General features: G+C 39.4%; 1 protein-coding gene across 3 annotated transcripts; it reads left to right on the plus strand.

Annotated features, from left to right (window-relative positions):
- The first annotated feature begins 860 nt into the window (after nucleotides 1–860).
- Nucleotides 861–26,649, plus strand: KCNA3 (potassium voltage-gated channel subfamily A member 3). Of its 3 annotated transcripts, XM_044944568.2 has the most exons (3): nucleotides 861–4,998; nucleotides 24,079–24,333; nucleotides 26,324–26,649. In XM_044944568.2, exon 1 carries the CDS (start codon nucleotides 1,636–1,638, stop codon nucleotides 3,361–3,363), a length of 1,728 nt encoding a protein of 575 aa, XP_044800503.1. In that variant the 5' UTR covers nucleotides 861–1,635; the 3' UTR covers nucleotides 3,364–4,998; nucleotides 24,079–24,333; nucleotides 26,324–26,649. The 3 variants fall into 3 exon arrangements, with proteins under 3 accessions (XP_044800503.1, XP_044800504.1, XP_006069179.2); XM_044944569.2 differs by lacking the exon at nucleotides 24,079–24,333; XM_006069117.4 differs by lacking the exons at nucleotides 24,079–24,333; nucleotides 26,324–26,649 and adding an exon at nucleotides 18,341–23,975.
- The last annotated feature ends 1,054 nt before the right edge of the window (nucleotides 26,650–27,703 follow it).

Genomic DNA, 27,703 nt, shown 5'->3' on the forward strand with positions numbered 1-27,703 from the left:
ATTCAATATAACAAAGGTATCCTGAGTTCCTACTCTTTATCAGGGACTTTCATAGTTGCGAGGAATATAAAATTGGGTAAGATCTGGCGAAGAGCTGACTCATTTGAAAAGACCCTGATGCTGGGAAAGATTGAGGGCAGGAGGAGAAGGGGATGACAGAGGATGAGATGATTGGATGGCATCACCGACTCGATGGACATGGGTTTGGGTGAACTCCAGGAGCTGGTGATGGACAGGGAGGCCTGGCATGCTGCGATTCATGGGATCGCCAAGAGTCGGACACAACTGAGCGACTGAACTGAATTGAAGATCTGGCTGTGCTCTAGAGCTAGAGAAACTCACAGTTGAGAATGATATGGAAAGCAATGACCACAAATCAGGCTTACTTCAAGTTGAATTGTCAGATGAGGGAACGGTCTACATAAGAGTTCCTCTTTTGTAAATGATTTGAATGATACCATGGAAAACACATTTTTAAGCCTACGGTTGACTCTAAATTGAAGTTGCTCAAATGTCTAGAAACAGAAATTGTGTTCAGTGTGCCCACAACAATTTGGAGAAATAGTTTATGTTCAAAGGGGAGAACTGTAAGCTATTATCTCCAGGCTAAATCAAGCAACAGAGATACACGTTGCGGAAAGACTGTTGTCCTAGTTTAACAACTAGAGCGAGGCAAATTCCCCAGGCAGAGGGTCTGGCTCACGCCCCTCCCACTACGGACTTGAGATGTGAATTTCCTTTCTCTTTTTCCTCTCATATTCGCATGGATAGGAAATCTTACTGGATTGGAATGACCAGGCTGCCCTCGCCAAACCTAATTTGGTCCTCGATTCTTCCTAATGGCTAAAATCTCAGCTACCAAAGGTAGTGTCAACTATTCACTGCAGAAGCAAAGTCTCCGAATGTCTTAATGACCATCTTCTGACTCCGGGTGCGAAACTCCCATTACTCCGCTGCCCTTCTCAACCAAACAAAAGCTTAATTATCCCTCGCGGCCTGGAGCTCTTTCACCCTCAAGTGGGCACCTGGCTTACCTCTTGTCCTAGGCGCCCACCTGACCTGCCACTCCCTTCCTGGACAACGCGGCAGCCCCAGAGCAAGCCGCCGTCCTCCCCTCCCAACCTGCCTCCGCCTTTGACCACCTCGGCCCCGCGGAGCCTGCCTCCGCTCGCCCTCCCGCCCAGGTGGCGCGTGCGGGGCGAAATGAGGAAGTCCCGAGATTGGGACACGGCCTCGGAGGGAAAGGGGTGCGGAGAAGGACTGCCTTGGCGGGGCGAGGGGCGTGCAAAATGTGAGCGCTCGTGTGACCCAGACCGGCGGGGAGGGGTCGGGCCGGGAGGCTCTCGGGGAGTGGGGCGCGCGCCCGCGCGGTGGGCCGGAATCCGGAGGGGACGCGGAGGGGCGGGAGCGCGCCCCGCGGGGGAGGGAGGAGGAGGGCTGAGGAGGCGTCTCCTCTGAGGAGCCGCGCGGACCGCGCCAGACCCAGACCGAGCCTCACGGCGGCGGCGGCGGCTGCAGCTCAGCAACAGGCGGCGGGCTCGGCGGGAGGCGGAGGCGGTGAAGGGGCCGGGAGCGCGAGGAGAAGCGAGCCGGTCCCGCGCCGCCGCCGCCGCCGCCGCCGCGTCTCCCCGCCGCATGGACGAGCACCTCAGCCTCCTGCGCTCGCCGCCGCAGCCCTCCGCCCGCCAGCGCGCCCACCCTCCGCAGCAGCCCGCGAGCTGCGGCGGCGCCCACACGCTGGTGAACCCCGGCTACACCGAGCCCGCCGCGGGCTCCGAGCTGCCGCCCGACATGACGGTGGTGCCCGGGGACCACCTGCTGGAGCCGGAGGCGGCCGACGGCGGCGGGGACCCGCCTCAGGGTGGCTGCGGTGGCGGCGGCGGCTGCGACCGCTACGAGCCGCTGCCTCCCGCGCTGCCGGCCGCCGGCGAGCAGGACTGCTGCGGGGAGCGAGTGGTCATCAACATCTCGGGGCTCCGCTTCGAGACGCAGCTCAAGACCCTCTGCCAGTTCCCGGAGACGCTGCTGGGCGACCCCAAGCGGCGCATGAGGTACTTCGACCCGCTCCGCAACGAGTACTTCTTCGACCGCAACCGGCCCAGCTTCGACGCCATCCTCCACTACTATCAGTCCGGGGGTCGAATCCGCCGGCCTGTCAATGTGCCCATCGACATCTTTTCCGAGGAGATCCGCTTCTACCAGCTGGGCGAGGAGGCCATGGAGAAGTTCCGCGAGGACGAGGGCTTCCTGCGGGAGGAAGAGCGGCCCCTGCCCCGCCGCGATTTCCAGCGCCAGGTGTGGCTGCTCTTCGAGTACCCGGAGAGCTCCGGGCCGGCCCGGGGCATCGCCATCGTGTCCGTGCTCGTCATCCTCATCTCCATCGTCATCTTCTGCCTGGAGACACTGCCCGAGTTCCGCGACGAGAAGTACTACACCGCGTCGCCGTCGCAGGAGCAGTTCGAAGCGTCCAGTAACAGCACGTCGGGGGGCCCCGCGGGAGCCTCCAGCTTCTCTGATCCCTTCTTCGTGGTGGAGACCTTGTGCATCATCTGGTTCTCCTTTGAGCTGCTGGTGCGGTTCTTCGCTTGCCCCAGCAAAGCTACCTTCTCGCGAAATATCATGAACCTGATAGACATCGTGGCCATCATCCCTTATTTCATCACTCTAGGCACCGAGCTAGCTGAGCGACAGGGCAATGGACAGCAAGCCATGTCCCTGGCCATCCTGAGAGTCATCCGCCTGGTGAGGGTCTTCCGCATCTTCAAGCTCTCCCGCCACTCAAAGGGGCTGCAGATCCTGGGGCAGACGCTAAAGGCTTCCATGCGGGAGCTGGGGCTGCTCATCTTCTTCCTCTTTATTGGTGTCATCCTCTTCTCCAGCGCTGTCTACTTTGCCGAGGCGGACGACCCCACTTCAGGTTTTAGCAGTATCCCGGATGCCTTCTGGTGGGCTGTGGTAACCATGACAACAGTAGGTTATGGTGACATGCACCCAGTGACCATAGGGGGCAAGATTGTGGGGTCACTCTGTGCCATCGCAGGTGTCTTGACCATTGCTTTGCCAGTCCCTGTAATTGTTTCCAACTTCAATTACTTCTACCACCGGGAGACAGAAGGGGAAGAGCAAGCCCAGTGGCGCGTGGGAAGTTGCCAGCATCTCTCCCCTTCAGCTGAGGAGCTCCGGAAAGCAAGGAGTAACTCCACTCTGAGTAAGTCGGAGTATATGGTGATCGAAGAGGGGGGTATGAACCATAGCGCTTTCTCCCAGGCACCCTTCAAAACGGGCAATTCCACGGCCACCTGCACCACGAACAATAATCCCAACTCCTGTGTCAACATCAAAAAGATATTTACCGATGTTTAATATATGAAACAAGTGACATGCTGTGCTCAGTATTGTGTGGAACGTGCCCCCTTGGTCTGTGTATGCCCTTGTTTTATACATTTTCAGACCATTCATCAAGGAAAGGACATGAAGAAGTGGAAAGCACACTTCATTCTCCCTCTCCCTACTGCTTCATACTGAAACAGGTGTCTGTTTTGCAAGTGGGCTGCATTCTCTCAGCTCTCCTTTCTTTAACCCCTCTCTCACTCTCTTAATATTTCAGCAACAAACTTACTTTAAACTTTATTTTTAGCACACGCTCTGTAAGAAAAAAGCAAAAACCAACCAAAAAAAAAAAAAAAAAACTGTACATCCTGGGAGGAAATGAAACTGAAGAGCAGTTAGAATAACTGTTTAACCCCAGAATCGACAGGCAATTGTTTCTTTACTAAGTAAAGCGGGAATAGACTTAAAGGATGCTTCAGTTTGATGGACCCTTCAACACTGTTGAATATTTAGTTGAATTGCCAACACTGTGGATATTTGAATGAAAAGTCTATTTAGAACAATGACTTGTAAACCCACCATAAATTTATTTGGTTTTCAACTGGAATTTCTATTTGGACCCTCCCCCCTGGAATTTTAAGGAACTCTAGAACTTCGGACTAAGGGAAATGCCTAAAATGTCCTAATCTGACTAATTAGTTTAACTCTTTGGGGCTTGTTAAACCTTTTGAAAGTATTAAGAATAACAGATTCCTGTGAAACTCTGTGCATTCCAGCTAGTATCTATCAAAGTCTAGAAACAGATGTTTTCAGCGCTGCTTAGAGAAACAAAAAAATTTTTCCTAATGTGTCTGAGAGATAAGCCTCTGCAGTATCACAAGAAGATTAAAGTGGCAGACACTCCTTCCAGCGGAAGTTACTAATTCGGACCTGACTGATGCAGTTCCCATAGCAACCCTTGTTTCCCGGGAAACCCGAAAAAGGTCGTCATGGCATCTCTTGCTCTCTAGCCCCACCCCCTAGCCCCAGCCGTTTCCACAGTAACCTTTCCAGATGGTTCCTCCTTACATGATTTCACAAGGAAAACCACTGTTTGAATAAACCGCACCAATAAAGTTAAGTCTGAGGATTCGAGGCGGTGAAATGAATCACAAAATGCTTTTTTATACAAAAAAATTTTAAAAATCACTGATGTCATCCCATACTGACTGAATCGAAAAGGAAAATGTCGTCATTGGAATGTTACACATACACCACAATAGGCCGTGATTTGAATGAAATGCCAGTAATTGGGCAATCATTTTGAAAGATGCTTCTCTACTGTTTTCTTTCCCCAAGAAGTTTCAAGCCAACAAATGAAATTAAAAAGCAAATGTAAAAGCATTCTGCACATAAGCAAATGAAATGTTCAATCAGTATACCTGAAACTTTACTACAAGGAACCTTCAGACTTACTCTTTTTAAAAAAAGTATCCAGATCCCACAACACTCACCATCACAGCCCTTGAAAAACTAAATATATTTGAAAAGTATAAAGGATGCATGCTTTTAACTGAGGGAATTGCAGATAATCAATGAAAAGGAGTCACAGGAAGTAACCAAACCTTGGGGAAACACCTGCAAGTTTCAGCCATGTGCCAAAAAAGGCCAGAAGACAGACAGCATCAGGTGAGCACTGTGTGGGCTACTGGAGCACTCTCTTTTTCTACAGGGAACCAGGGGGATGCCATTCATATCTAGATTTGTGCTCACTTGCAAAATCAATAGGTTTATATTTATTACAGGCCAGGTGCCTTTTGAAGATCATTTATAATACTTTTTCTGTTTGATGTCCAGATTGCCAACTATTGTTTGGTTTCTATTGTTATTGCAAAAAAGTGGAGAAAAAAGTAATTTCTCTTCAGAATAACCTTCACCCAAACTGAGCTGAAAATGACTCTATTCCTTTTACTAACCTCCTTGGCTTCTGAACAAGCTGTTTCCCATGAAAAAAGGGTAAAAGGCAGACCTACTGTTAGATTATTGGTCTGATTTCCTTTACATAATTATGTAGTAGTATGCAGTAGTACAGTTCTCAAAACAAAGATGGATAAAATTGCAACAAGGGTAACATTTTATTTTAACATGTTATTTTATATACATTATATAAATTATACATTATCCACAATTGCTTTTTGGATTGATAGGTTTAACTCTTTTATCCTAGGGTAAATGAGAGTAACCCTATTTTTAAAGCTCATAAAATATTTTCAGGTAGTCAGAAACCTACTTACTTTAGTATTTTGCATTTGAGAGAGTGAAAAATAATGATTAAAACTATAAGGGGGAAAGAGAAAAGGAAAGACCAAAAAAAAAGAAAGCAGGAAATCTGTGTACCTGTCATAGAGTCATTGTTCTTATATATAAGCTTTGAAATAAAACTCCTTTATCTAGTTCCCTTTGCTACTTATTTGAGCCTTTAACATTGATCCACCTTTTGACCAAACGTTTGGTATTTTTAATGACCAGAAATTCTTTTTATGACCCATTTTGGTGGTGATATGTTAGACACACAACAGTCATTACATAAGAATAATTTTTGTGTCTGTTCTTAAAAGATGTAAGCATAAAGATAAATGAAGTGCAGTGACAATTTTATTCACAGTTATTCAGAAGATATAGAAACCCTGATAGTTCTATAAGTAAATTATGGTTGTGCTATAATTTTGGAATTGTATGGTTTTTAAATAACAGTAATACAAAGAAGACTTTTTTTTTAGCCAGAAAAATATTGCTTTCGAGTCATGACTTTAAGGTAGTATTATTGCTTCTGGTCGCCATATTGTAAACTCCTTGAAGGTTATAGGTTCCCTAGTCCTGACCAAGTTTTGGCCTCTAGTGCCCGCACCACATGTAGCATTGTGTTTGTATTCAGTACATATTTGATGAGTGAATGGCCATTATGTTACAATAATGTTGTTTTCAGGTTTTTAATGAAGTGATTTATAGCATAAGTTCTGCAGTCATATTGCCAGAGTTTGAATCCTGACTCTACTGTATGACCTTGAGCAAATTATATAATCTCTCTGTGCCTCAGTTTCCTGATTTGTACAATAAATATAATAAATAATACCTCATAGGGTTGTTGTAAATATTAAATGTTAATACAGGTATATTGTGTCAGAGATTTTGCCAGAGATTATATTACATTATATTATTTTACATTATTATTACATTATTTGCTAAGAGATTACATTATTATTGGGATCATTACTCACAGGCCTTATACCTGTGAGCCTTGTGAATGGTGTAAAAAACATAATCAGAGTCTTACTATTTACTTTCTATAATAACAATAATAATTACAATCTGTTAAGGATCAATCACATCCAGAACACTTCTCAACTCGGCAAGGTAAGTGGTATTAACCCCATCGTAGGGGGATAAAAAATAGATGGTTAAGGCTAAGTCATTTACCCAAGACTTTACAGCTAACAAAGATCTAGCATGATTTAAAGCTAGTCACTGTGGCCCCAAAACCCATGTTCCTTTTACTGAATGACTTGAAAGAGACTGAGAAAATAAATAGCTTATACTTTTAGATTTGACTTCAGCCCATGTTACTAATTAATGAATTCATGGAAAGATCATAGCCCCAGAAACCTAATCATTCAGTGTACTGAAAATTAACCCTTTTTAAACCATCAGATATTTTTAACCATAGGAACCAAATATGGTATTTAAATCAGATGAAGAGATTGACTTTTCTAGTGATAAAAGATTATTTTCTTACCCGATTGATTTATCTAGATTTAATATTAATTTATTCAGTCTTGGTAGTGATACAATGGTTATTAGGACATTATCCAATGGATAATGAATATTTTTCAGGTTTAAGATTAATTTCCTATTTTTATGTGTTTTACTGTACAATAGATGATAGTATTATGCAGATTATTATTTTTCTATCTTCTCATTCTTTAATTGGACTACTGAAGAACCATGCCAGAAAGTAGTATAAACATTTTGACTCTCCCTTGTTAAGAAAGGGGAAATTACATAGAACAAATGCAGGGAAACCAGAAGGAGATTGCCATTTTCACTGAAATTTGACATTATTGCCTTACTTAACCACTCCATGACTCTTTAAGAACATCTGTGCTGGAAAAAAAAAAAAATCAGGATATAGCTGTGTCCTACATAATAATTGTAGCCCCTTCCTCAAGGTCCTAAGGCATTTAGAAAATGAAATTGGATAGTGAATTGGGCTTAGAGCAGAATGCTAAGGAGCCTCAGTTTACACATGCTAGTTAACTTTGTTGAACCATAGACTTCACTGAGCTCAGTTGCATGTCCTGGATGTTGAAAGGTATACCTATGTGTGTATGTACAAGAGATTCATGGGAGGAGATGTGACTTGGATCAGTGCATATCCATCAGCACCCTGGGATATATACCCTACAGCTGGAGAATCCAGAGATAAAAACAATAGCATTATTTTATTTTTTATATTGTGTTTTAAACAGATATTATAGCAAACTTAAATACCCACCAACTAAGGTGATATAATCACAAATGGCTACACATAAGAGGAGTGTTACATTAATTATTTCTCAACTTTGAAATAAAATTTTGGGATTGAAATTTTAAATGCACAATATGAAGAAATTTAAAGTTATGGTTCATTTACATAAAACTTATTGTTTGCCTCTTTGGCATATAACATACTCAAGTAATTGCTTTGCTGATTGTACATAAATCTGATATATATACTATATACCAATAGTCTATTCTTTTGAGAACCATAACTATAATTTCCTGACTTCCTATACATTTAAAATTTCAACATTTTCTACAGCAGTTCCAAGATCTTCCCATCTCTCAGCTGTGAATAGAAGTGCTAATCCCTCACACTAAGAAATGCAAAGAAGCACATGTGTCCCCCAGTCTGAAGACTCATGCAAACACTGTGAGAGAGAAGTGAGGAGCATAAGAATGGGGAAGAGGATATTTAGAGATTGCATTTTAGGGTGGGATTTTTTTTCTTCCTGTTTTGTATTTGGCCTTTTAAACTAAGGAAGATAAAACTATTGCTTTAAAACTAATTTCCTAATGCCATTTGCAGTGACATGGATAGTCCTAGAGAATGTCATGCTGAGTGAAGTCAGAGAGAGAAGAAGTATCATATGACATCCCTTATATGTGGAATCTGAAAAGAAATGATACAAATGAACTTATATACAAAATAGAAGCAGACTCACAGACTTAAAAACAAGATTTTGGTGGCTCAGGGGGAGGGATAGTTAGGGAGTTTGGGATGGGTAGGTACACACTGCCATATTTAACATGGGTAACCAACAAGGACCTGCTGTGTAGCAAATGGAACTGGGCTCAGTATTATGTGGCAGTCTGGATGGGAATGGGGTTTGGGGGAGAATGGATACATGTATATGTATGACTAAGTCCCTTCACTGTTCGCCTGAAACTATCAGCTATACCCCAAAACAAAATTTAAAAAACTACTAATTTCCTATGTTTCATTTAGTAATTTTATATATAATAAATCACTTTTTTTTAATAACCTGCTGTAAATGGTTGATAGTCTTTGAGAGAAGGCAAATCAGAGAAGACAGAAAGGAGAGAAAACCACGCAGAGCCCAAACCGTATGGTTGTGACTCAGCCCTAAGCCTCCTGCATGAAAATGGCAATTGCCATATACTAGATAATAGTATTCTTTAAATGATTTAGACAGGTTAGAGCATTTCAGATATTTGTCTTTGTTTTCAGTGATGCTATGAACGAATTTTGTCTTTGACATTGTAAAGAAAAAGCATTTTGCAAAAAAACTTTTCTATGGTTTTTCTCTTCTCTTTTTTTTTGGTCCTGGATGTGTTTTTTCTTATATTCAGATTTTGCACTATTAACCATCAAATGCATTAAAGAAGTGATCTGAAAAAGAGGCTCCATCATTTTCTTAGGAGCCATTTTATTATTGCTGCAACCTAAACAGTGCAGAATAGGAACTCCTGTCCAAAAAATAAATCTTGGGATTTCTGATTGTTAGTCAGATAGCATTCAAGTGGACAAAAGATCACATTTCATCCTATCTAAAGAATGTTAGGAATAAATCTGTGTATGCAGGGCTCTGACTTTGCAGATTCAGGGATCATAGCCCCCATCGTGGTGGTAGGAAATGGAGAGATACTTTTTCCCTTCTGATGAGCCCCCAACCTCCCCTCACCTCTTCCTTGAGGGTATAAAGGCTCTGGGGAATCTCTATGGCGATTCCCCATTACCTCTTTAGAATGAAAGTCAGCATTGCGCCTGTGTGTTATAGGGCCATCAGCACTGCTCTTTCAGTTGTTTTCTGTTAAGTTTATTTTAAACTCCTTTCCTTTAAGAATCCTAAGGTTTTTATTTTTATACATTTAAACATTTCCTTAAATTAAAGCATTTAATTTGAAAGAGAAGCCCATGGGATTAATTTATTGCATGCACACAATTCACCTTTTCATAAGTTATATCCTGTCCTATATGATTTTTATCTGTATATGCTTTTTATCTGTAGATATAAAGTCTAATTCATTTTCTGACAATTAATGAATTTCCAAAATATTTGTTTTCATTCATATGTGCAGCATAAACATTTACAAATCATTTTAATTTTTTTAAAGCCTTTTAAAAGGAAGATTTATTGCCAAGTAGTCTCAGTGTATCAATATCTATTAATGTAGTAATTCAAAGAGAAGTGAATATATTCAGTCTATCACTGAGTTCTGTCATTTCACCTCCTAAATGTCTCTAAAAAAAACCCACTTTTCTATACCGCTGCCACCACCACTTTACTCCACATTCCTATCATCTCTATCCTGGATAAGTGTGAAGGTCTCTCATTTGGCCTTCCCACATTTCCTGGGGCCAATCTGACCCTTTCTCCACCTGGTAACCAAAATGATCTTTCTGAGACTCAAATATAATTATATCACCTGCCTCTGCTTAAATTTTTTTCAAGATCTTTTTCTTGTTCTTAGGGTCTCATGTGTGTGCTCGGTCATGTCAGACCCTTTGTGACCCCATAGATTGTAGCCCATCAGGCTCCCAAAGGCTTAACATAGATATCAACGCCTCACATGATCTGGCTCAGCCCTCATATCTAGCCCTATCCTATACCTGTGTTCCTCCCCTCATTCTATTGTATTCCAACAATCCTGATCTTCCAGTTATAGAATAAGCTCTCGTTTTACCTTAAGCAATAGGGATCTTTGCAAATGTTCCCACTGCTAGCCCCTTCCTTCCCTCCTCACCGTATTCACTTCTATCTTTACTTCAGTACTTCCTCCAGGTTCTCTCTCATGACTCTGGTTTTATCTGTTCGTCTGTTATGGTGTAGTTCATCAAATTTAAGCTGCTTTTGTTTACTAAAGCCAGCATTATTTTATATGCCACTAAAAAAAAAAAAAAAAGAAGAAGAAGAGAAAAACTGCCAGTTATAAGGAAAAGTACCAGAGATTTTGAGATACATCCCAATTTCATAGCTACTCAAATCTGGAAAAGTGTATCTTGGAATGAATTACTATAGTATATTATCTTGACATAGCTGTAATTTTAAATTAATTTATTTTATATAATTAGTGTCTGTTTCCTGTATAAGAGTGGGGACTGTATGTCTCTTTGTTTACCATTGAATCCCTTCCTGTTCAGGAAGAGAGGCTTTCACCCCTACCAGTTCACCAAAATCATACTGTTTAGGGTCATGGTGACCTCCTGTAGCTGTATCCAGTGGCCGTTTCTCAGGACTCACTTCATTTGACCAATCAGAAGCATTTGGCCCTATAGAATACATCCCCACTCCTAGGAAGAAATGTTTCATCTAACTTCCAGGATACCACACTGAATTTTCTTCCTACCTCTCTGACCTCTCCTGTTCAGTCCCTTTTATTGGTTCTTCTGCATCCCTCCTGGGTCTTAATGTTGAAGAACCCCATGGGCCATGACTTAGTCCTTAGACCTCTTTTTCTTCTCCATTCAGTCTTATTCTCATAGCTTTAAATGACCTATACATAAATTTGTATCTCCCACTTGGCCTTCTCTCCTAAACTCCAGATTGAATTTCTGACTGTCCACTTGACATCTCCATTTGCATAACTAATAGATATCTCAAACTTAATATGTCCAAAACTGAGCTTCCTTCTCCTCCCCGACCCCTCCCACCGCCCCCTCCAAGCCCCATGCCTCCTGCCTTCTTCCATACAGGACAAAACAAAATGCCTGGTGTATTTGAGGAAGAGCAATATGTATTTGAGGAAGTCACTAATCTACCTTTATAAAAAATTGTAATTAAAATCAGTCAAGAATGACTATATGTCAGATTTCAAAATGTAGTAAGCAACTAAAAACCATAGACAGAAACAATTTCTCCAAGTAAAAACTGTGTTTGAATTGCCTTATTCCTAGGTTCTATAAACCTTATACCTGCAAACATTTTAATTCATTATGAAAGGTCAATTTGTATTACTATGTAGCTATGTGTTTTGAGGAGATTTATTTTTAGTAGGCCTAAATACTCCTCTAAGTAGTATTGCTTACACCTCATGGCACATTTTCTCATGACTTTCAGATTTTTGACAAAGTTCTACATCCTGGCGCATTACCAGTTTTAATTACTGAGTTAAAACGTTTTTTGCTTGCCAAGACTATAATTTCCAAGAGGCCAATCAGAGAACTATACATAATTCAGCAAGAACTCTTTCTAGACTTTGGGGCTAATTCATGACCACTTAGTTGGTAGAATTTGTAGAGGTCGTTGATGTGCAGCCAACATCAAGTTATTTAGTAGATGTCAAAGTATAGACTCATGAAAACCAAGTTCCCATAAAACCATGTTACAGAAAGATTTCAAATTTTTCCTCATCAAATACAAATTGTTGTTGGTAAGTCACTTTTCGACCTGTGGACTGCAGCATTCCATCCTTCCCTGTCCTTCACTATCTCCTTGAGTTTGCTTAAACTCGTGTCCATTGAGTTGGTGATGCCATCCAACCATTTCATCCTCTGTCGCCCCCTTCTCCTCCTGCCCTCAGTCTTTCCTAGTATCAGAGTCTTTTCCAGTGAGTCAGCTCTTTGCATCAGGTAGCCAAAGTATTAGAGCTTCAACTTCAGCATCAGTCCTTCCAATGAATATTTAGGATTGATTCCTTTAGGATTAACTGGTTTGATCTCCTTGTTGTCCAAGGGACTCGTAAGGGTCTTCTCCAGCACCACAGTTCAAAAACATCAATTCTTCAGTGCTCAGCCTTCTTTATGGTTCAACTCTCACATCCGTACATGACCAGTGGAAAAACTATAGCTTTGACTATATGGACCTTTGTCAGCAAAGTGATGTCTCTGCTTTTTAATACACTGTCTAGATTTGCCATAACTTTTCTTCCAATGAAGAATTTGATTTCATGGCTTCAGTCACCATCCACAGCAATTTTGGAGCCCAAGAAAATAAAATCTGCCATTATTTCTACTTTTTCCCCTTCTATTTGACATGAAGTGATGGAACCAGATGCCATGCTCTTAGTCTTTTGAATGTCGAGTTTTAAGCCAGCTTTGTCACTCTCCTCTTTCACCCTCATTAAGAAGCTCTTTAGCTCCTCTTTGCTGCTTTCTCCCATTGGAGTGGTATCATCTTTATATCTGAGGTTGTTGGTATTTCTCCCAGAAATCTTGATTCCAGCTTGTGATTCATCTAGCCCAGCATTTTGCATGATGTACTCTGTATATACATTAAATAAGCAGGATAACAAATACAGCCTTGACATATTCCTTTCCCAATTTTGAACCAGTCTGTTGTTCCATGTCAGGTTTTAACTGTTGCTTCTTGACCCACATACAGGTTTCTCAGGAGACAGGTAAGGTGGTCTGGAATTCCCATCTCTTTAAAATTTTTCCAGTTTGTTGTGATCCACACAGTCAGGAGCTTTAGCATAGTGAATGAAACAGAAGTAGATGGTTTTTTGGAATTCATTTTCTTTTTCTGTGATTTGACAGATGTTGACAATTTGATCTCTGGTTCCTCTGCCTTTTCTAAATCCAGCTTGAACATCTGGAAGTTCTTGGTTCACATACTGTTGGAACTTACCTTGAAGGATTTTGAGTGTTGTTACCTTGCTAACATGTGAAATGAGCACAATTGTATAGTAGTTTGAGCATTCTTTGGCATTGCCTTTCTTCGGGATTGGAATGAAAACTGACCTTTTCCAGTCTTGTGGCACTGCTCAGTTTTCCAAATTTGCTGACATACTGAGTACAGCATTTTAACAGCATCATCTTTTAGTATTTGAAATAGCTAAGCTGAAATTCCATCACCTCCACTAGCTTTATTCATAGTAATGCTTCCTAAAGGCCCACTTGACTTAACACTCCAGGATGTCTGGCTCTAGGTAAGTGACCACACCATCATGGTTATCCGGGTCATTAAGACCTTTTTTGTATAGTTCTTCTGTGTAATCTTTCCACCTCTTCTTAATCTCTTCTGCTTCTGTTAGGTCCTTGCTGTTTCTCTTCTTCATTGTACCCATCTTTGCGTGAAATGTTCCCTTAGTATCTCCAGTTTTCTTGAAGAGATCTCTAGTCTTTCCCATTCTTTCCCATTGTTTTCCTCTGTTTCTTTGCATTGTTCATTTAAGAAGGTTTGATTATCTCTCCTTGCTATTCTCTGAAATTCTGCATTCAGTTGGGTATATCTTTCCCTTTCTCCTTTGCCTTTCACTTCTCTTCTTTTCTCAGCTGTTTGTAAGGCTTCCTTAGACAACCACTTTCCTTCTTGCATTTCTTTTCCTTTGAAATAGTTTTGGTCACTACCTCCGATACAGTGTTATGAACCTCCATCCATAGTTCTTCAGGCACTCTGTCTGCCAGATCCAATCCCTTTAATCTATTCATCACCTCCACTGTATAATCATAAAGAATTTGATTTAGGTCACACATGAGTGGCCTAGTGGTTTTCCCTACTTTCTTCCATTTAAGCCTGAAGTTTACAATAAGGAGCTCATGATCTGAGCCAGTTAGCTCCAGATCTTGTTTCTGTTGACTGTATAGAGCTTCTCCATCTTTGGCTGCAAAGAATATCATCAGTCTGATTTTGATATTGACCATCTGGTGATGTCCATGTGTAGGATCATCTCTTGTGTTGTTGGTAGAGTATGTTTGCTATGACCAGTGTGTTCTCTTGAACAAACTCTGTTAGCCTTTGCCCTGCTTCATTTGGTAATGCAAGGCCAAACTTGCTGTTACTTCAGGAATCTCTTGACCTCCTACTTTTGCATTTGCATCACCTATGATAAAAAGGACATCTTTTGGGGTGGGGGTGGGGGGTTATTTATAGAAGGTCTTGTCAGTCTTCATAGAACTGTTCAACTTAAGCTTCTTTGGCATTAGTGATTGGCCTTAGACTTGGATTACTGTGATGTTGAATGGTTTGCCTTGGAAACGAACTGAGATCATTCTGCTGTTTTTGAGATTGTCCCCAAGTACTGCCTTTCAGATTCTTTTCATGACTATGAGGGCTACTCCATTTCTTCTAAGGGATTCTTGCCCACAGTAGTAGATATAATAGTCATCTGAATTAAATTCACCCATTCCTGTCCATTTTAGTTCACTAATTCCTATGATATTGATGTTCACTCTTGCCATCTGCTTAACCACATCCAATTTACCTTGATTCATGGACCTAACATTCCAGGTTCCTATGCAGTACTTTTCTTTATATCATCAGACTTTATTTTTACCACCATACGCATCCACAACTGAGCATTGTTTGTCCCTTGGCCCTGCCACTTCATTCTTTCTGGAGCTATTTCTCTGCTCTTCCCCAGTAGCATATTGAACACCTACCGACCTAGGGGATTCATCTTCCAGTGTCATATCTTTTTGCCTTTTCATACTGTTCATGGGGTTCTTGAGGCAAGAATACTGAGTTTTCATCCAAGAATTCATTTGGGCCTGGGCGGAAGTCTTAATTACTTTTTCACAGGCTTGATAGTGTTGCCAAAATTTGGCCTCTGTTCACGGTGCTGAATAGAAACTCAGAGATAGAGTTTTGGGTGAAGTAGAAAAGAGTAGATCTTATTGCTTTTCCATGTAAATGAGGACACAGCAGGCTAGTGCCCTCAAGTCTGTGTGACCCACCCCCAGGGGGTAGTAAGAAGTTTTATGGTGTTCAAGGAGCAGAGAGTGATCAGCTCATGCACAGTTCTCAGATTGGTTGGCATCAGGTGAAGTTTCAAGCATCATCAGCTTTCTGGTTTCAACCAGTCTAGGGTCTGTGTTCTTGTGCTCAATGCTTTCACCTGGAGGAGGTCTGCGTCCTGTAAAAGCAACTTAGGAATGTGTATCAGGCTTCTATCTATATCTTTCAGGGAAATGGGTGTTCAAAGATTCTGCTATGTGGCAGAATTATAGTCTAAATTGTTACCAGTTTCCTGGCCCAAGGGCTGTTCTTCATTTCTACATCTTCACATTTCCCAATCATTAACTCTTTATTGAAATTTTTATTTATTTGTTTAGCCTGTGCTGGGTCTTTGTTGCTGCACAGGATTTTCCCTAGCTCTGGTGAGCGGGGGCTGCTCTCTAGTTATTGTGCATGAGCTTCTTGTGGTAGCTTCTTTTGTTGTGGAGCACAGGCTGTAGGGCATGGGGACTCCAGTAGTTGAAGCTCCTGGGCTGTAGAGCACAGGCTCAGTAGTTGGGGCACATGCTCTTAGTTGCTCCATGGCATGTCGGATCTTCCCAGATAAGGGATCGAACCTGTGTCTCCACATTGGCAGGTGGATTCTTTACCACTGAGCCACCAGTGAAACCCCCAATCATTAACTCTTGAGTCAGCATTTTACTTTAAAAGACAAGGACACAGGAGCTTGTACACAGTTTCAGTCACTATTGAAATTTGACTGTTCTTATCCTGTTTTCTTGCTTTGTTTGTTAGAACATTTATTTGGTGAAATAGCTGCAATTATAAGTCACCATTTTTTATTATACTTCCTTTCTTTCTTTTGTAATTTTGATATTTAAGCCAAAGTCCATTTTTCTAAGTCCTTCAACCCATTTCTTAGCTCCCAATATAAACAATATAAGTGAAGTCACTCAGTCGTGTCCGACTCTTTGCGACCCCATGGACTGTAGCCCACTAGGCTCCTCCATCCATGGAATTTTCTAGGCAAGAGTACTGGAGTGGGTGGCTATTTCCTTCTCCAGGGAATCTTCCTGACCCAGGGATCAAACCCAGGTCTCCCACATTGCAAGCAGACACTTTACCATCTGAGCCACCAGGGAAGCCCTAAACAATATAATTACCATCTAAATATCACTTTTGCTTTTTTTTGTTTTGTTTCTGTTGAATTACTACTCCTTCTACACCTGCAGACTTATTAATCCTAAGAGCCTTGAGACAGGTATTAACTCATGAGCTTAAAGAAAGCCCCAGCCCCTTATATAAAAAGGGTGTGTCAAAAAAAGAATAGCTTAATCTCAAGATAGCCAAAGCTGCACTGGCATTGAGCAGAAGTTAGGCACTGAGGATATGAAAAGGTTATTATATCATCATGTTACTTTTCTTGTCGTTAGTAGTCATCAGTAACTAGTAGACCATTGTAATTTTCAAACTTTTATAATGAACATTAAGTGTACTGTGATGCAAGAAGGTACTCTTACTCTTTAACTAAAGACTAGCGTTAAAAAGAAGTTACTTCTTTCATGAAGGATAAGCAAGTATAATCCAGGCCAAAAAGAGAAGACTTTTTACTAGATAATTTCCCAGCATGGTAGGCATACAACATGTAGTTCAGTGAGTGAATGATTCTTCCATGAAAACATACTCAGATTCCAAATTGCCATCATTAAGCATTTATCACTGATTTTGAGATACTTGCTAAAACCAAGAGTACATATGGGAAACAGTCTTCTCTATGTATTATGATGGATAATATTCACATATTGAAACCTGAAGCTGGGTGTAGGATTTTCCATTTTTGTCTTTCTAAGTTTCACAATAAATTATATATCCAATTTACACTGTACAAAGTAGTAGGGATTTATTCATTCACTCAGCATATAAAGTGTCTGTGTGCCAGACACTATTCTAGATTCTGAATGTAGCAGTGAATAAGACAGTTGTGCTGTTTTATGCTATTTTTAAGGAACACTTTACTGTCTGCGTTTCCAAATAATTTTTTTGTAGTTGGTGAGAAGAAAACAATAAACTTGAACTTTTATTTCTTGGCTCTCCAGAAACCCTGGTTAAGTGGTTATTGTTGTCTTAATTTTTTATTTCTTAAAATATTATACAACTATGCAGAGTTCCCCCTGGAGAAAGAAAAGGCAACCCACTCCAGTATTCTGGGGCAGAGTTCATATTTTAAAGGATCAGTAGATTTGAAAGCTATTTGTAATATTTGAAAGCTATTTGTAATAATTGGTCATACAGAGTATCTGTAGTTCTAGGTACTATGTCTCTAGTACCTAGAACATGGTTATCAAAACACTAATTTTGAGACTGTTTTGCTCTCTCCTTTTTTCCCTCTTCACAACATTTATCTGAGCATGACTTCAATTCACTTCAAAAGAGTTCTCAGATTACTACAGTGGAATGTACAGAAAAGAAGCAAGCCCTTGAAAATACATTGAGAAAATTGATATTTGTCTTTTTCTAAAAAGCAGTTGGCACTCGGTACATTTCAGATGGTTCTTAAGATGAATGTAAATTTTCCTATTCAAAGAACAATCACATTGGTTTAGACTACATTTGGAGGTCAATATTAATAAGGGGGGGTGGGAGTCATAATTCTAGAATACTCTGAAACTTTTTCTGACATAAAAGCACTCAATATGTGGTTAATACATTTCATAAATTAAATTGCTCAAACTTCTCAAGATAACAGTAAATAGTTTTTAAAAGTGTAATGAATAGAATATTTTATATTGACCTAGTCTATATAATTTTTTAAAAAGTAAATTACAGTAAATTACTGTGTTTACTCTGTCCAACAGATACCTGAAGAGCCCCACATAAAGAACTGTAGAGCTGCACTGACCAGTAGAATGCTCTTTTTAACTGCCTAGAACAATGAATACAGTGTTGATTATATTGCTGATGAGCAGTGATATGTCTGCCAACACATAGTTTCAGTTGACATTAAATAACATGTCTCTAACAAATGCTTCATATAAAAGAAACAGCTCTGAAGCTGGAAGATTCTCTTCAAATTGTGTGCAGTTGAAAAGGTATTGACCAAGAGATAAAGAAGAACATTAAAAATATTAAAGTATCATTTGACATTTTGATGATATTTAATCATCCAAAAACTAATCAGTACCGCTGATAAAGAAAGCCTAAATGCTTGTTTCCAATAAGCCAACTTATTATACTGTTCTCTTCTTTCAGTTAATTACTGGACTGTTTAATCATGATATGATTAATGTTATCTTCTATGTACAACTTTATTTGTGAAAGTGTGTTTTGTACCAAAGGCTTTCATAGAAATTAGTCCATTATGTGTAAATAAGTGAAGTCTACACTGTGCCCAGATGAATGGTATTAAAGACAGACTTGCCTAAAAGAAATGTGCCTTGCTTGATTAAACATTCTTTTATTTTTTGATTCAAAATGATAGATTTGCAAATTAGTCTTGTAGGTAGGTTCTAGCTGAGCTTAACTTTAAAAAATATATTAGTACTTATTACCTGTTTAAGTTATCTATCTCAATACTTTTCAACAGATCATATATAATATACTCATTTAATTTAGTTTTTATGCCATGTTTGATGTAGCGAGACAAAGCACATTCTTAAAGATATATTCGATCTACTGTTTTTAGAATTTCCTTAAAAATCATAGCTGTAAAATGCTTCTTGACTCATTTTCTATTTTTATATTCTTTTAGAAATGGAACTTTTTCAGTTAAAAAAGAAAAGCAAAGTTTTTTTTGGAAAAGTAACTTAGGATGTCATGAAAATGATTTCCCATTTGGGGACATTTCACTTCTGTGCCATTATTAATGTATTTACTGTGACATTTCAGCAGAATGGTAGCTATTTGTATATTATTTAATAAGCCTTATAGAAAGTCAAACTGTGAACATTTAATATAAAGAAGACTCTTTTCATTTCTAAAATATGGTGACCAAATACATAAAACTCCCATCTCCTGTTATTTAAATGCATAAGAATGCTAAGTTAAGAGCACTCGTAGAATTTCAATCACTATCAAAATATTGTGGTAGGGAAGGCAAAATTATAATACTTTATGATGTCCCATAGAAGGAAATACGGGTCATGGATTTCATTGTTAACATATAAGAATCAGTAACTGAAACAATCTTATACCTACTAGCTGCAAAACAGATAGGAGATACAATCCAGGCAACTTTCTTCTGAGGCAATGTCTACAATGATTTTGCACAATCTGCTGGTAATTTCTCTGGTCAAAACTTTAAGACCAGATCACTCTGGGAAAAACTGAAGTAAAAAATGACAACTATCTCAGATTTGAGCTATGTGCACCTCCAATCTGGATAATTTGTGATTAAGATGAAAATACAGCCACCAAGGTGTTTTTGTTCTGTGTTCGCCCATGTAGTAGAGACACTGGCCCAGAGAATAGTCCATTTCCAACCACCTTAGTAACTCATAACCAATGATCACAGCCTGGTCACGTCAGCTATTGGGATGATTGAAACAAACCAATCAACCGTCCTAATAGGAGGTCTAAGACATGCAAATGTTTTAGTAGAGATCAATAGGTGTTACCAAAATAAGACACAGGAGCTACCTTTATAAAATACCAACGACACAACCTTAAGCATTATAGTAGGTTTAATATCATATCCATATTATTATAGGCTACAGTTTCAAATAAAGATAAAATCTGGACTTTTAAGATCAAAGCACAGAATGGTACCAGATGAAGAAACTGTCCTAGCAAATATGTCTCACCAAATGGGTAGTAAAAACAGTATTACTCTAGATATCAGGAGACCAGAATTCTTACCACTTTCTGCCTGTGGGACCCTAGATGCATCACTTACCATTGCCAGGCTTCAGTTTCCTAATTGCAAATGGATGTTCTGGGTTAATCTCAAAAGGCCTTTCCAGTCCCCAAACTCTCATTATATGCATTTGAAAAGTCTTGGAAGCAGACTTAAGTACTCAGATTTTCTTAGGTATTTTTGAAAGAATGAATAAATTGAAATGAGATTTAAGTCTTGAAAGTGTCATAAATATATCATTCTTCAAGTTGCTTGTGAGAAAGGATATGGGATTTTTTTTCTCCTCTAAGAATTGTCACTGGTCTCTACATGGGATCATGAACAAATTAAAAACTCACTCTGCAGAATGGAAACAGATTAATGAAGTACCTGGAAAGGAGGGGAGGTTATTTTTTAAATTTAATTTGACATTTAAGGTGATTTGAAATCATATATGGAATGCTAAAACTGCAACAGACCTTTATCATACTCAACATTATAGCCCTGGGAGTAGGAGAAGGTGGGAAAAGGTTGGAGGGATAGGAGTGTTTGCCTTACAATCTCTTGAGCATTTCCACATAAGCCGCAGCAAATTTGGTAGAGCAGGTATCTCTGTGCTTTCGTTTTGGCTCCACCAATAACTCTCATGTACCCTAGGAAAGTTCCTTTAACCTCTCTGAGCCCCAATTTCTTTTAGTAATCTGTATGTTTCTTTACATTTTTGAGAATTCTATATTGTTTTAGGATTGCTGTAATATACATGTCCATGTCGCTCCCTCCAATCACTTAGATGCCACATCTCTACTCATGGATTGAACAGACTACAAATCCAAATGTTAATATTTCCAATATTGCTAATAGACCTCAGCAAGACATAAGGCATGTAAATATTTTTATTTTGACCATGGTTTAATTATTATGATTTATCATTTCATCCTCTAATGTTGCTAATTATCTAAATGAAATGTCTGTTCAAGTGAACCTTATGAAAAAATTTTGTAGTTGAGTAAACACTTAGCAAGTCAGAATTGAATATGCTTCCCAGTGAACTGTAGCTGATTGTAAGGTACGGTTTTGTCACATTTAAAAGTTGATTTCCTTTTGGCCCCAGAAACAATGGCTGTAATTTAAAATAATAGTCACAAAATTTTATAAATTTTTGTGAATACAAAAGAGGCTTGATAGAGCCATACTGTAATTAATTTTGCTCAGGAGTGCGAAACAAAATTCAGGAATAAACCAACGCTCTGTTTGGCTTTAGTGCATGGTTGGGAAAATGAAAGGCTTATAGGTTTTGCACAACATAGCTAAGAAAAAAGTATACCCACTGTAAAAGAAGACCATATTCTGGTTGCTGGTTAATGGTAGAAAGAGATTAGGATAGAAAGACTAAAATATGGACACTAGGGAAATTGTTTAAATGATAGTCCATTTGAATAATACAGAAATATTTTGTCATACTGAGATTATCTGTCCAAAAATATAGTCTTATATCCTTCCATTCAGAAAAAGGGGCAGTTTTTAAAGGACTCTATCATAATAGGAAATGTATGTTTTGATTAGTGGAACAATTCATTAAAACATTTAATCTGATCATTTTGGTTACATGAATCTGAATTTTCACTTTAGCTGAAACTGAGTCTTATATGTATGTGTTAGTAATCTTCGTAAGAAGTAATTTAACCATTTTTTTAAAGTTGATAAAATTTGCTAAGTGGTGATTCTAGCATATTGTGTTAATAGTGTATCTTACAATTTGTGAACTGACCATATGAAAACAAACCATAGTAGTATCTCTTCTGGTAAAATGTTTCCATGGTGTGATCTCTTATACTGGGTTTGGGGTGGGGAGGTTACGTATTTAGTTTATGTAAAACTAACTGTTGAACTGTTTTTCCTAAATGCCATGAAATTGTATAATTATAAACCAAATAGGAATATCCTATTAAAGGCACTGTATAGACTATTTTTGAAGTTATCCCATAAAATGACATAGTTTCTGTTAAAAAGTTTCTACACATACAAGGGAAAGCAAACAGTGTATGTATTATTTCTGTGTAATATGCTAAATGTTTTAGAATCCATTTTTCAATCTTATGCAGATAGAAAGTGATTTTGCAGATAACAGAGTAACAAATACAATTAGAGCACCTCAGTTTTCTCACAGAGATGTCTCATGCATGTTTATTATCTCATAGTTTGCAAAGATCGTTCACATATCTTATTTAACCTTTAAAATATCCTTATAAAGTAATAATGCTATCTGAAGTTTAGAGATTAAACAACCAAGGCTTAGAAAGATCCTGACTTGTCCAAGATCATAAGGGCAGCAAATGATTTTACATTTCATGTTCTTTACACTTTTCATTCTCTGCCAAGTTTTTTCTTTCCTACCACTGCCATGATCTTTAAGACTTTAACTAAAACTTAATTCCAAATGATACACTGGGAAATTTCACAAGGCACTGTTGCTGTTATTGTCAGACCTTTCTAAATGCTTCTAAAATAGAGTACTCCTACAGGGTGATAGCCAAACATTTTCCATCTAAAACATATTTAAGTCCCCACACTCTGACTACAGACATTAAATCCAGATGATATCAAAATGCTGGACTGAAAAATTATCTTCTTCACTGGTCTCCTTTCTAATTTCCTTTTAAAAAAGTCCATCATAATGACTAACTTATGAATAGTTCAAAGAAACAATAATCAACCCAAGAAACTGCAGACATTCTAATTCAGAGAAAGCATACTCTAAGACCCACCATATTGTCCATTTTCAGCTTATTGTTTTTCATAAAATGTGTTCTGTGATTAGGGGAGGACAGGGAATGGGGACTGAGTAGAAAAACTGCCTTTCTTTTAAGAAAACCTCATTATTTCCTGTAACTATTCAAAAAGAATTGATATCAAGTATTAGACAACAGGATTATTAACATTTAGCCATAGTTCAAATATATGGTAAAGTTGATACACATATTTAAAAATTTGCTGAAGTAATTTCCTGGATAAAATTAAAATCTGATGACTTCTCAGTTTTAAATATGGAGAACATTCATGTGTTAACCAATGGCATAATGCTACATTTTAATTCTTTTTTCAAATAACAGAGAGACACTGGAATTGCTTTCCCTTGTAAATCAACAGTCTGTGATACATTCTGTACTTTTACTGACTAGCAATGAAGTGTTACTGTGAATAATTAAATGAAATATAAACTATAGCATATCAGAATTTAACATTTTGTAACCTTAAGTTTAGTTCTCCTCCTCAAACAGATAAGCCAAACAAGTATTATTTTGTATGGAATGAAATAATAGTCATTCTTAAACAATGACATAATAAATAATGGAGTTCTGATAAAATATAAGATCAAAACACTTTATATTTTTCTACATTTGTCTTCCTTTGACATTGAGTTATGTTAATTTACCACATATTATTGTAAAGTTAAAATAAACTGTTACGCCATGTTCTGTAATGTTCCTGACATAGTAATTTTGGGCCTTCTGTTAACTAAATAACAGTAAATACCTGTGAGTTAATTATGTGATATTTTCATATGATTTCTTTTATAAATCTGTCATTGGATTTACAGTGTTTTCATTGGAAATGTTATGTGCAGAATTCAATAAAATACCAAAAAATCCTAATACTCATATTAATAATTAGCTCCAGATCCTTCCTCCCTCTCTCCCTCCTTCCTTCCTTTTCTTTCTTTCTCTTTGTTTCATTTCTCTTTTTCTTTTTTTTTCAAAATAGGAAACACCAAAGCTGAGCTATTGTCAGCAGTTCAAGTGCCAGCTACCTTTGGACAGTTCTGCACACTGTCCTCTCACGTGACTGTAGTGATACTCCTGTGCATTACGCTCAGCCAGTCTTTTGAATGCCAGCATTGTTTAGGTCTCCTTTATTGCTGCCAACTGTACACTGTTGGGGGGCCCAGAAACATCTCAAGGGAGAAAGAAAATGTCATGTCTGTGCCTTGGCACGTTCTGTCAGTTATATGAGAACAAGGTGAGAAAGCAAATGTACACCATTTCATCCAAAATATATATTAAGCATCAATTATGTGCACCCCCCTGTTCAAAGCACTATGCTGCTGCTAAGTTGCGTCAATCATGTCCGACTCTGTGCAACCCCATAGACGGCAGCCCACCAGGCTCCCCCGTCCCTGGGATTCTCCAGGCAAGAACACTGGAGTGGGTTGCCATTTCCTTCTCCAATGCATGAAAATGAAAATGAAAGTGAAGTTGCTCAGTCGTGTCCGACTCTTAGCAACCCCACGGACTGCAGCCCACCAGGCTCCTCCATCCATGGGAGTTTCCAGGCAAGAGTACTGGAGTGGGTTGCCATTGCCTATGAGAGGATGTAAATGTGAATAAGAAGGTGACCCTGCTCTCAGAGAACTTAGAGTCCAGTGGGTAATGTATTCCTGCATTTATAGGTTAGGATTCTCATTATTTAGATCTAGAACTGTCAAGTGTTAAATAAGATCATTTTGTTTTCCATAAGTATATAAGTTTCATGTATTCCACAATGACACACTATAATTTCTCTGAGTCAGCATTTATATACCCCTTGTTCTTATTTTGTACTTAGCCATGTTGATCCTAAATCTTTTTTCTAATAGCAGCTAATTATTCAAATGTGTTTGTGCTCTTGAAATGTCAACAAATGCTACATCACCAATACAGAGACCCTCTTGTTTCCATCTGAAATTTTACTTTGTCTTAAAAAAATTACAGATTTATGCTATCTTACACATGTAGTAATTAGCTATTAGAGAAAAGAACAAAACACATTTTTCTAAGTCTCCAGCTGATATGAGAAATAGCTGTTTTTAAGCTTTCTGGCCATGCAGCTTTGGTTGTGGACTCCATGAGCCATAATTTGTAAGTATTTCATTTTAAGAAGCCAGATCTTAAAAGTCTTCTGCAAACATTTACAGGATGAATTAAGAAATGCAGGTGGTTTCCAATGGATTACAGCCATTCTCTTTGAATCATGCCTTCATCCAGGAGAATTGTCACATTTCTGGTGGACTTCGACAGAAACAAATTTGTGCATAGTTTTATAGCTGTACATCTCCTATAGATTAGGGCCCTCTCTTTTGTATTATAACCTTTATCAATACTGAGCCTTTCTCTCCCTTACATCCATTTATCATTTCTTTATAAGTTCCATTAATCACAGTCCAAATGGGTTACATTATTTTGTTTTTAAAACAATCCTTCTTTGTTCACTCCAAATGATATCTGATAACTTGAGTCATGGTAGGAAAAAAGGTAGGTGAAAAGGCCAAATGAAGAACTAAAACCTCTGGTGACAATACTGGCTTTTACAATTTAAGGTCAGTGAAGTCATTGTTTTGGAAATGAAGCCTCAGAGAAGGAACAAAACAAAGAAACCAGAAATCTAATTTCAAAACACACAATTGACGGGGAAATACGTATACATGGCACAGTCCCTCACTCATGTCTGGTCCAGTTTGGCATAATAAATGCTTTTAGATGAAGACGAGGAACACAAATTGATTGACAAGCACGATCTCATTAACCTTTACAATGTAAGTGAGACACAGCTGCCAGGTATTACTAGTTTAATTTGTACGCGTTCTGCCAGCCATGAAAACCAGCAGTTATTTCCACATGATCTGAATCTACAAGCAATGATGGAAGTTACTCAGAGGACCTAAGAGGAATCCAGAAACTGAGCTAAAAGATGATAAATATACCTATGTCTTTAGTTTTCTTTCATTCCTATAGAGAAGCTGGGGAACTCTGCAGAGGGAAATGCTTGTGTTGTCTTTTGATTTATGGTGATGGAGATGGACATAATTAGGAGAGAGAGGGAAGTGGCATTCATAATGTGGATGTAAAGTTTGAGGCAGAGTTAATTTTTGCCTTACAATTTCTGGAGGCAATTTATAAAGCTGTTTGAATTTTATGTGTCCTAATCTTGAGAAAGTAATGAGTTTGTGATTTTAATATGCTTCTCCTTCCAGGCACTTTCTGCGCCAGCGGGAATGCTCTACACTCTCAGTCAGGCCAAGCTCTCAATACGTGTAGCAGCCAAGAAGGAACCTGGCGCACAGTCCTGTATGCTTAGAATTAGCTCCACGGGGACTCTGCACAAGCAAGCCACACTCTCAGAATGCCTGGGGTATAAATTAATGGGGCCTTATAGCTGCACTGTGCTTTACAATATTTATAATACATACACATAGACGTATATTTGAAAGCATTTTGTGAAATCTGTGCTCTAAATGAGCAGAGAAGGTCACATCACATACTTGTTACAAATAAAGAAACTAGATATATAGTTACACAATTTGTGTAAGCTCATGTGGTCAGTAAATTTCAGAAAGTGGCTAGAATCTAGGGTTTCCTGACCCCTGGCAACCCACTCCAGTGTTCTTGCCTGCAGAATCCCAGGGATGGGGGAGCCTGGTAGGAGGCGGTCTATGGGGTCGCATAGAGTCGGACACGACTGAAGCGACTTAGCAGCAGCAGCAGCAGCAAACCAAGGTTGTTTTTCACAACCATAATCCCTAGTCCTCACCGTCCCTGCTATCCCAAGTTTTGGCTTCCTTAAGAAGTGAGGTAACTGAAGGTGTTGCCATCGGGTATCTTTTTTCTTTCTTTATTCTTAACAAAAGAATAAATGCCTTACAGTATCGTGTTGGTTTCTGCCAAACATCAGCATGAATCAGCCATAGGTATACATATGCCCCCTCCCTCTTGAACCTCCCCCACACCTCCCTCCATGGGGGTATCTTGAAGAACAGGAGAAAGGCCTTTCCACTGTGTTTGTCTTACTCAGCATTCAAGCTGGCAAGCCGAGCCCTACCTCAGCCTGCCTTTACCACCCAATTCTCTTGCCTTAAAGTGAGACCCCAGAGAAATGGAATCCAAAGTTCTGCAAACTGGCTCAATCACCACTCCACACATCTATTCATTTATCATTCAAGAATAGTTGCTGACTACCCCCTTATATGGGCTCCCCTGGTGGCTCAGAGGTTAAAGCGTCTGCCTGGAATGCAGGAGACCCGGGTTCGATCCCTGGATTGGGAAGATCCCCTGGAGAAGGAAATGGCAACCCACTCCAGTACTCTTGCCTGGAGAATCCCATGGAGGGAGGAGCCTGGTAGGCTACAGTCCATGGGGCTGCAAAGAGTCGGACACGACTGAGCAACTTCACTTCACCCCCTTATGTAGTCAGTAACACACACAGCACAGCCCCTGATATGCCATTTCCCCTGTCACTTTGGTGGAAAATTGTCCCAATCTCTGGAGCTCCAGTTCATCTTATTCAACCCCCTCCCGACTTGCCTTCATCAAATATTGGCTCTGTCCTTGTTATCTCCCCAGCCCAGAATCTGGGG

Source organism: Bubalus bubalis, chromosome 6 (assembly GCF_019923935.1).
Source record: "Bubalus bubalis isolate 160015118507 breed Murrah chromosome 6, NDDB_SH_1, whole genome shotgun sequence".
NCBI lineage: Eukaryota > Metazoa > Chordata > Mammalia > Artiodactyla > Bovidae > Bubalus > Bubalus bubalis.

Excerpts from the sequence above, each read along its gene's own strand:
- KCNA3 (XM_044944568.2), top strand. The coding sequence starts at position 1,636 with ATGGACGAGCACCTCAGCCTCCTGCGCTCGCCGCCGCAGCCCTCCGCC.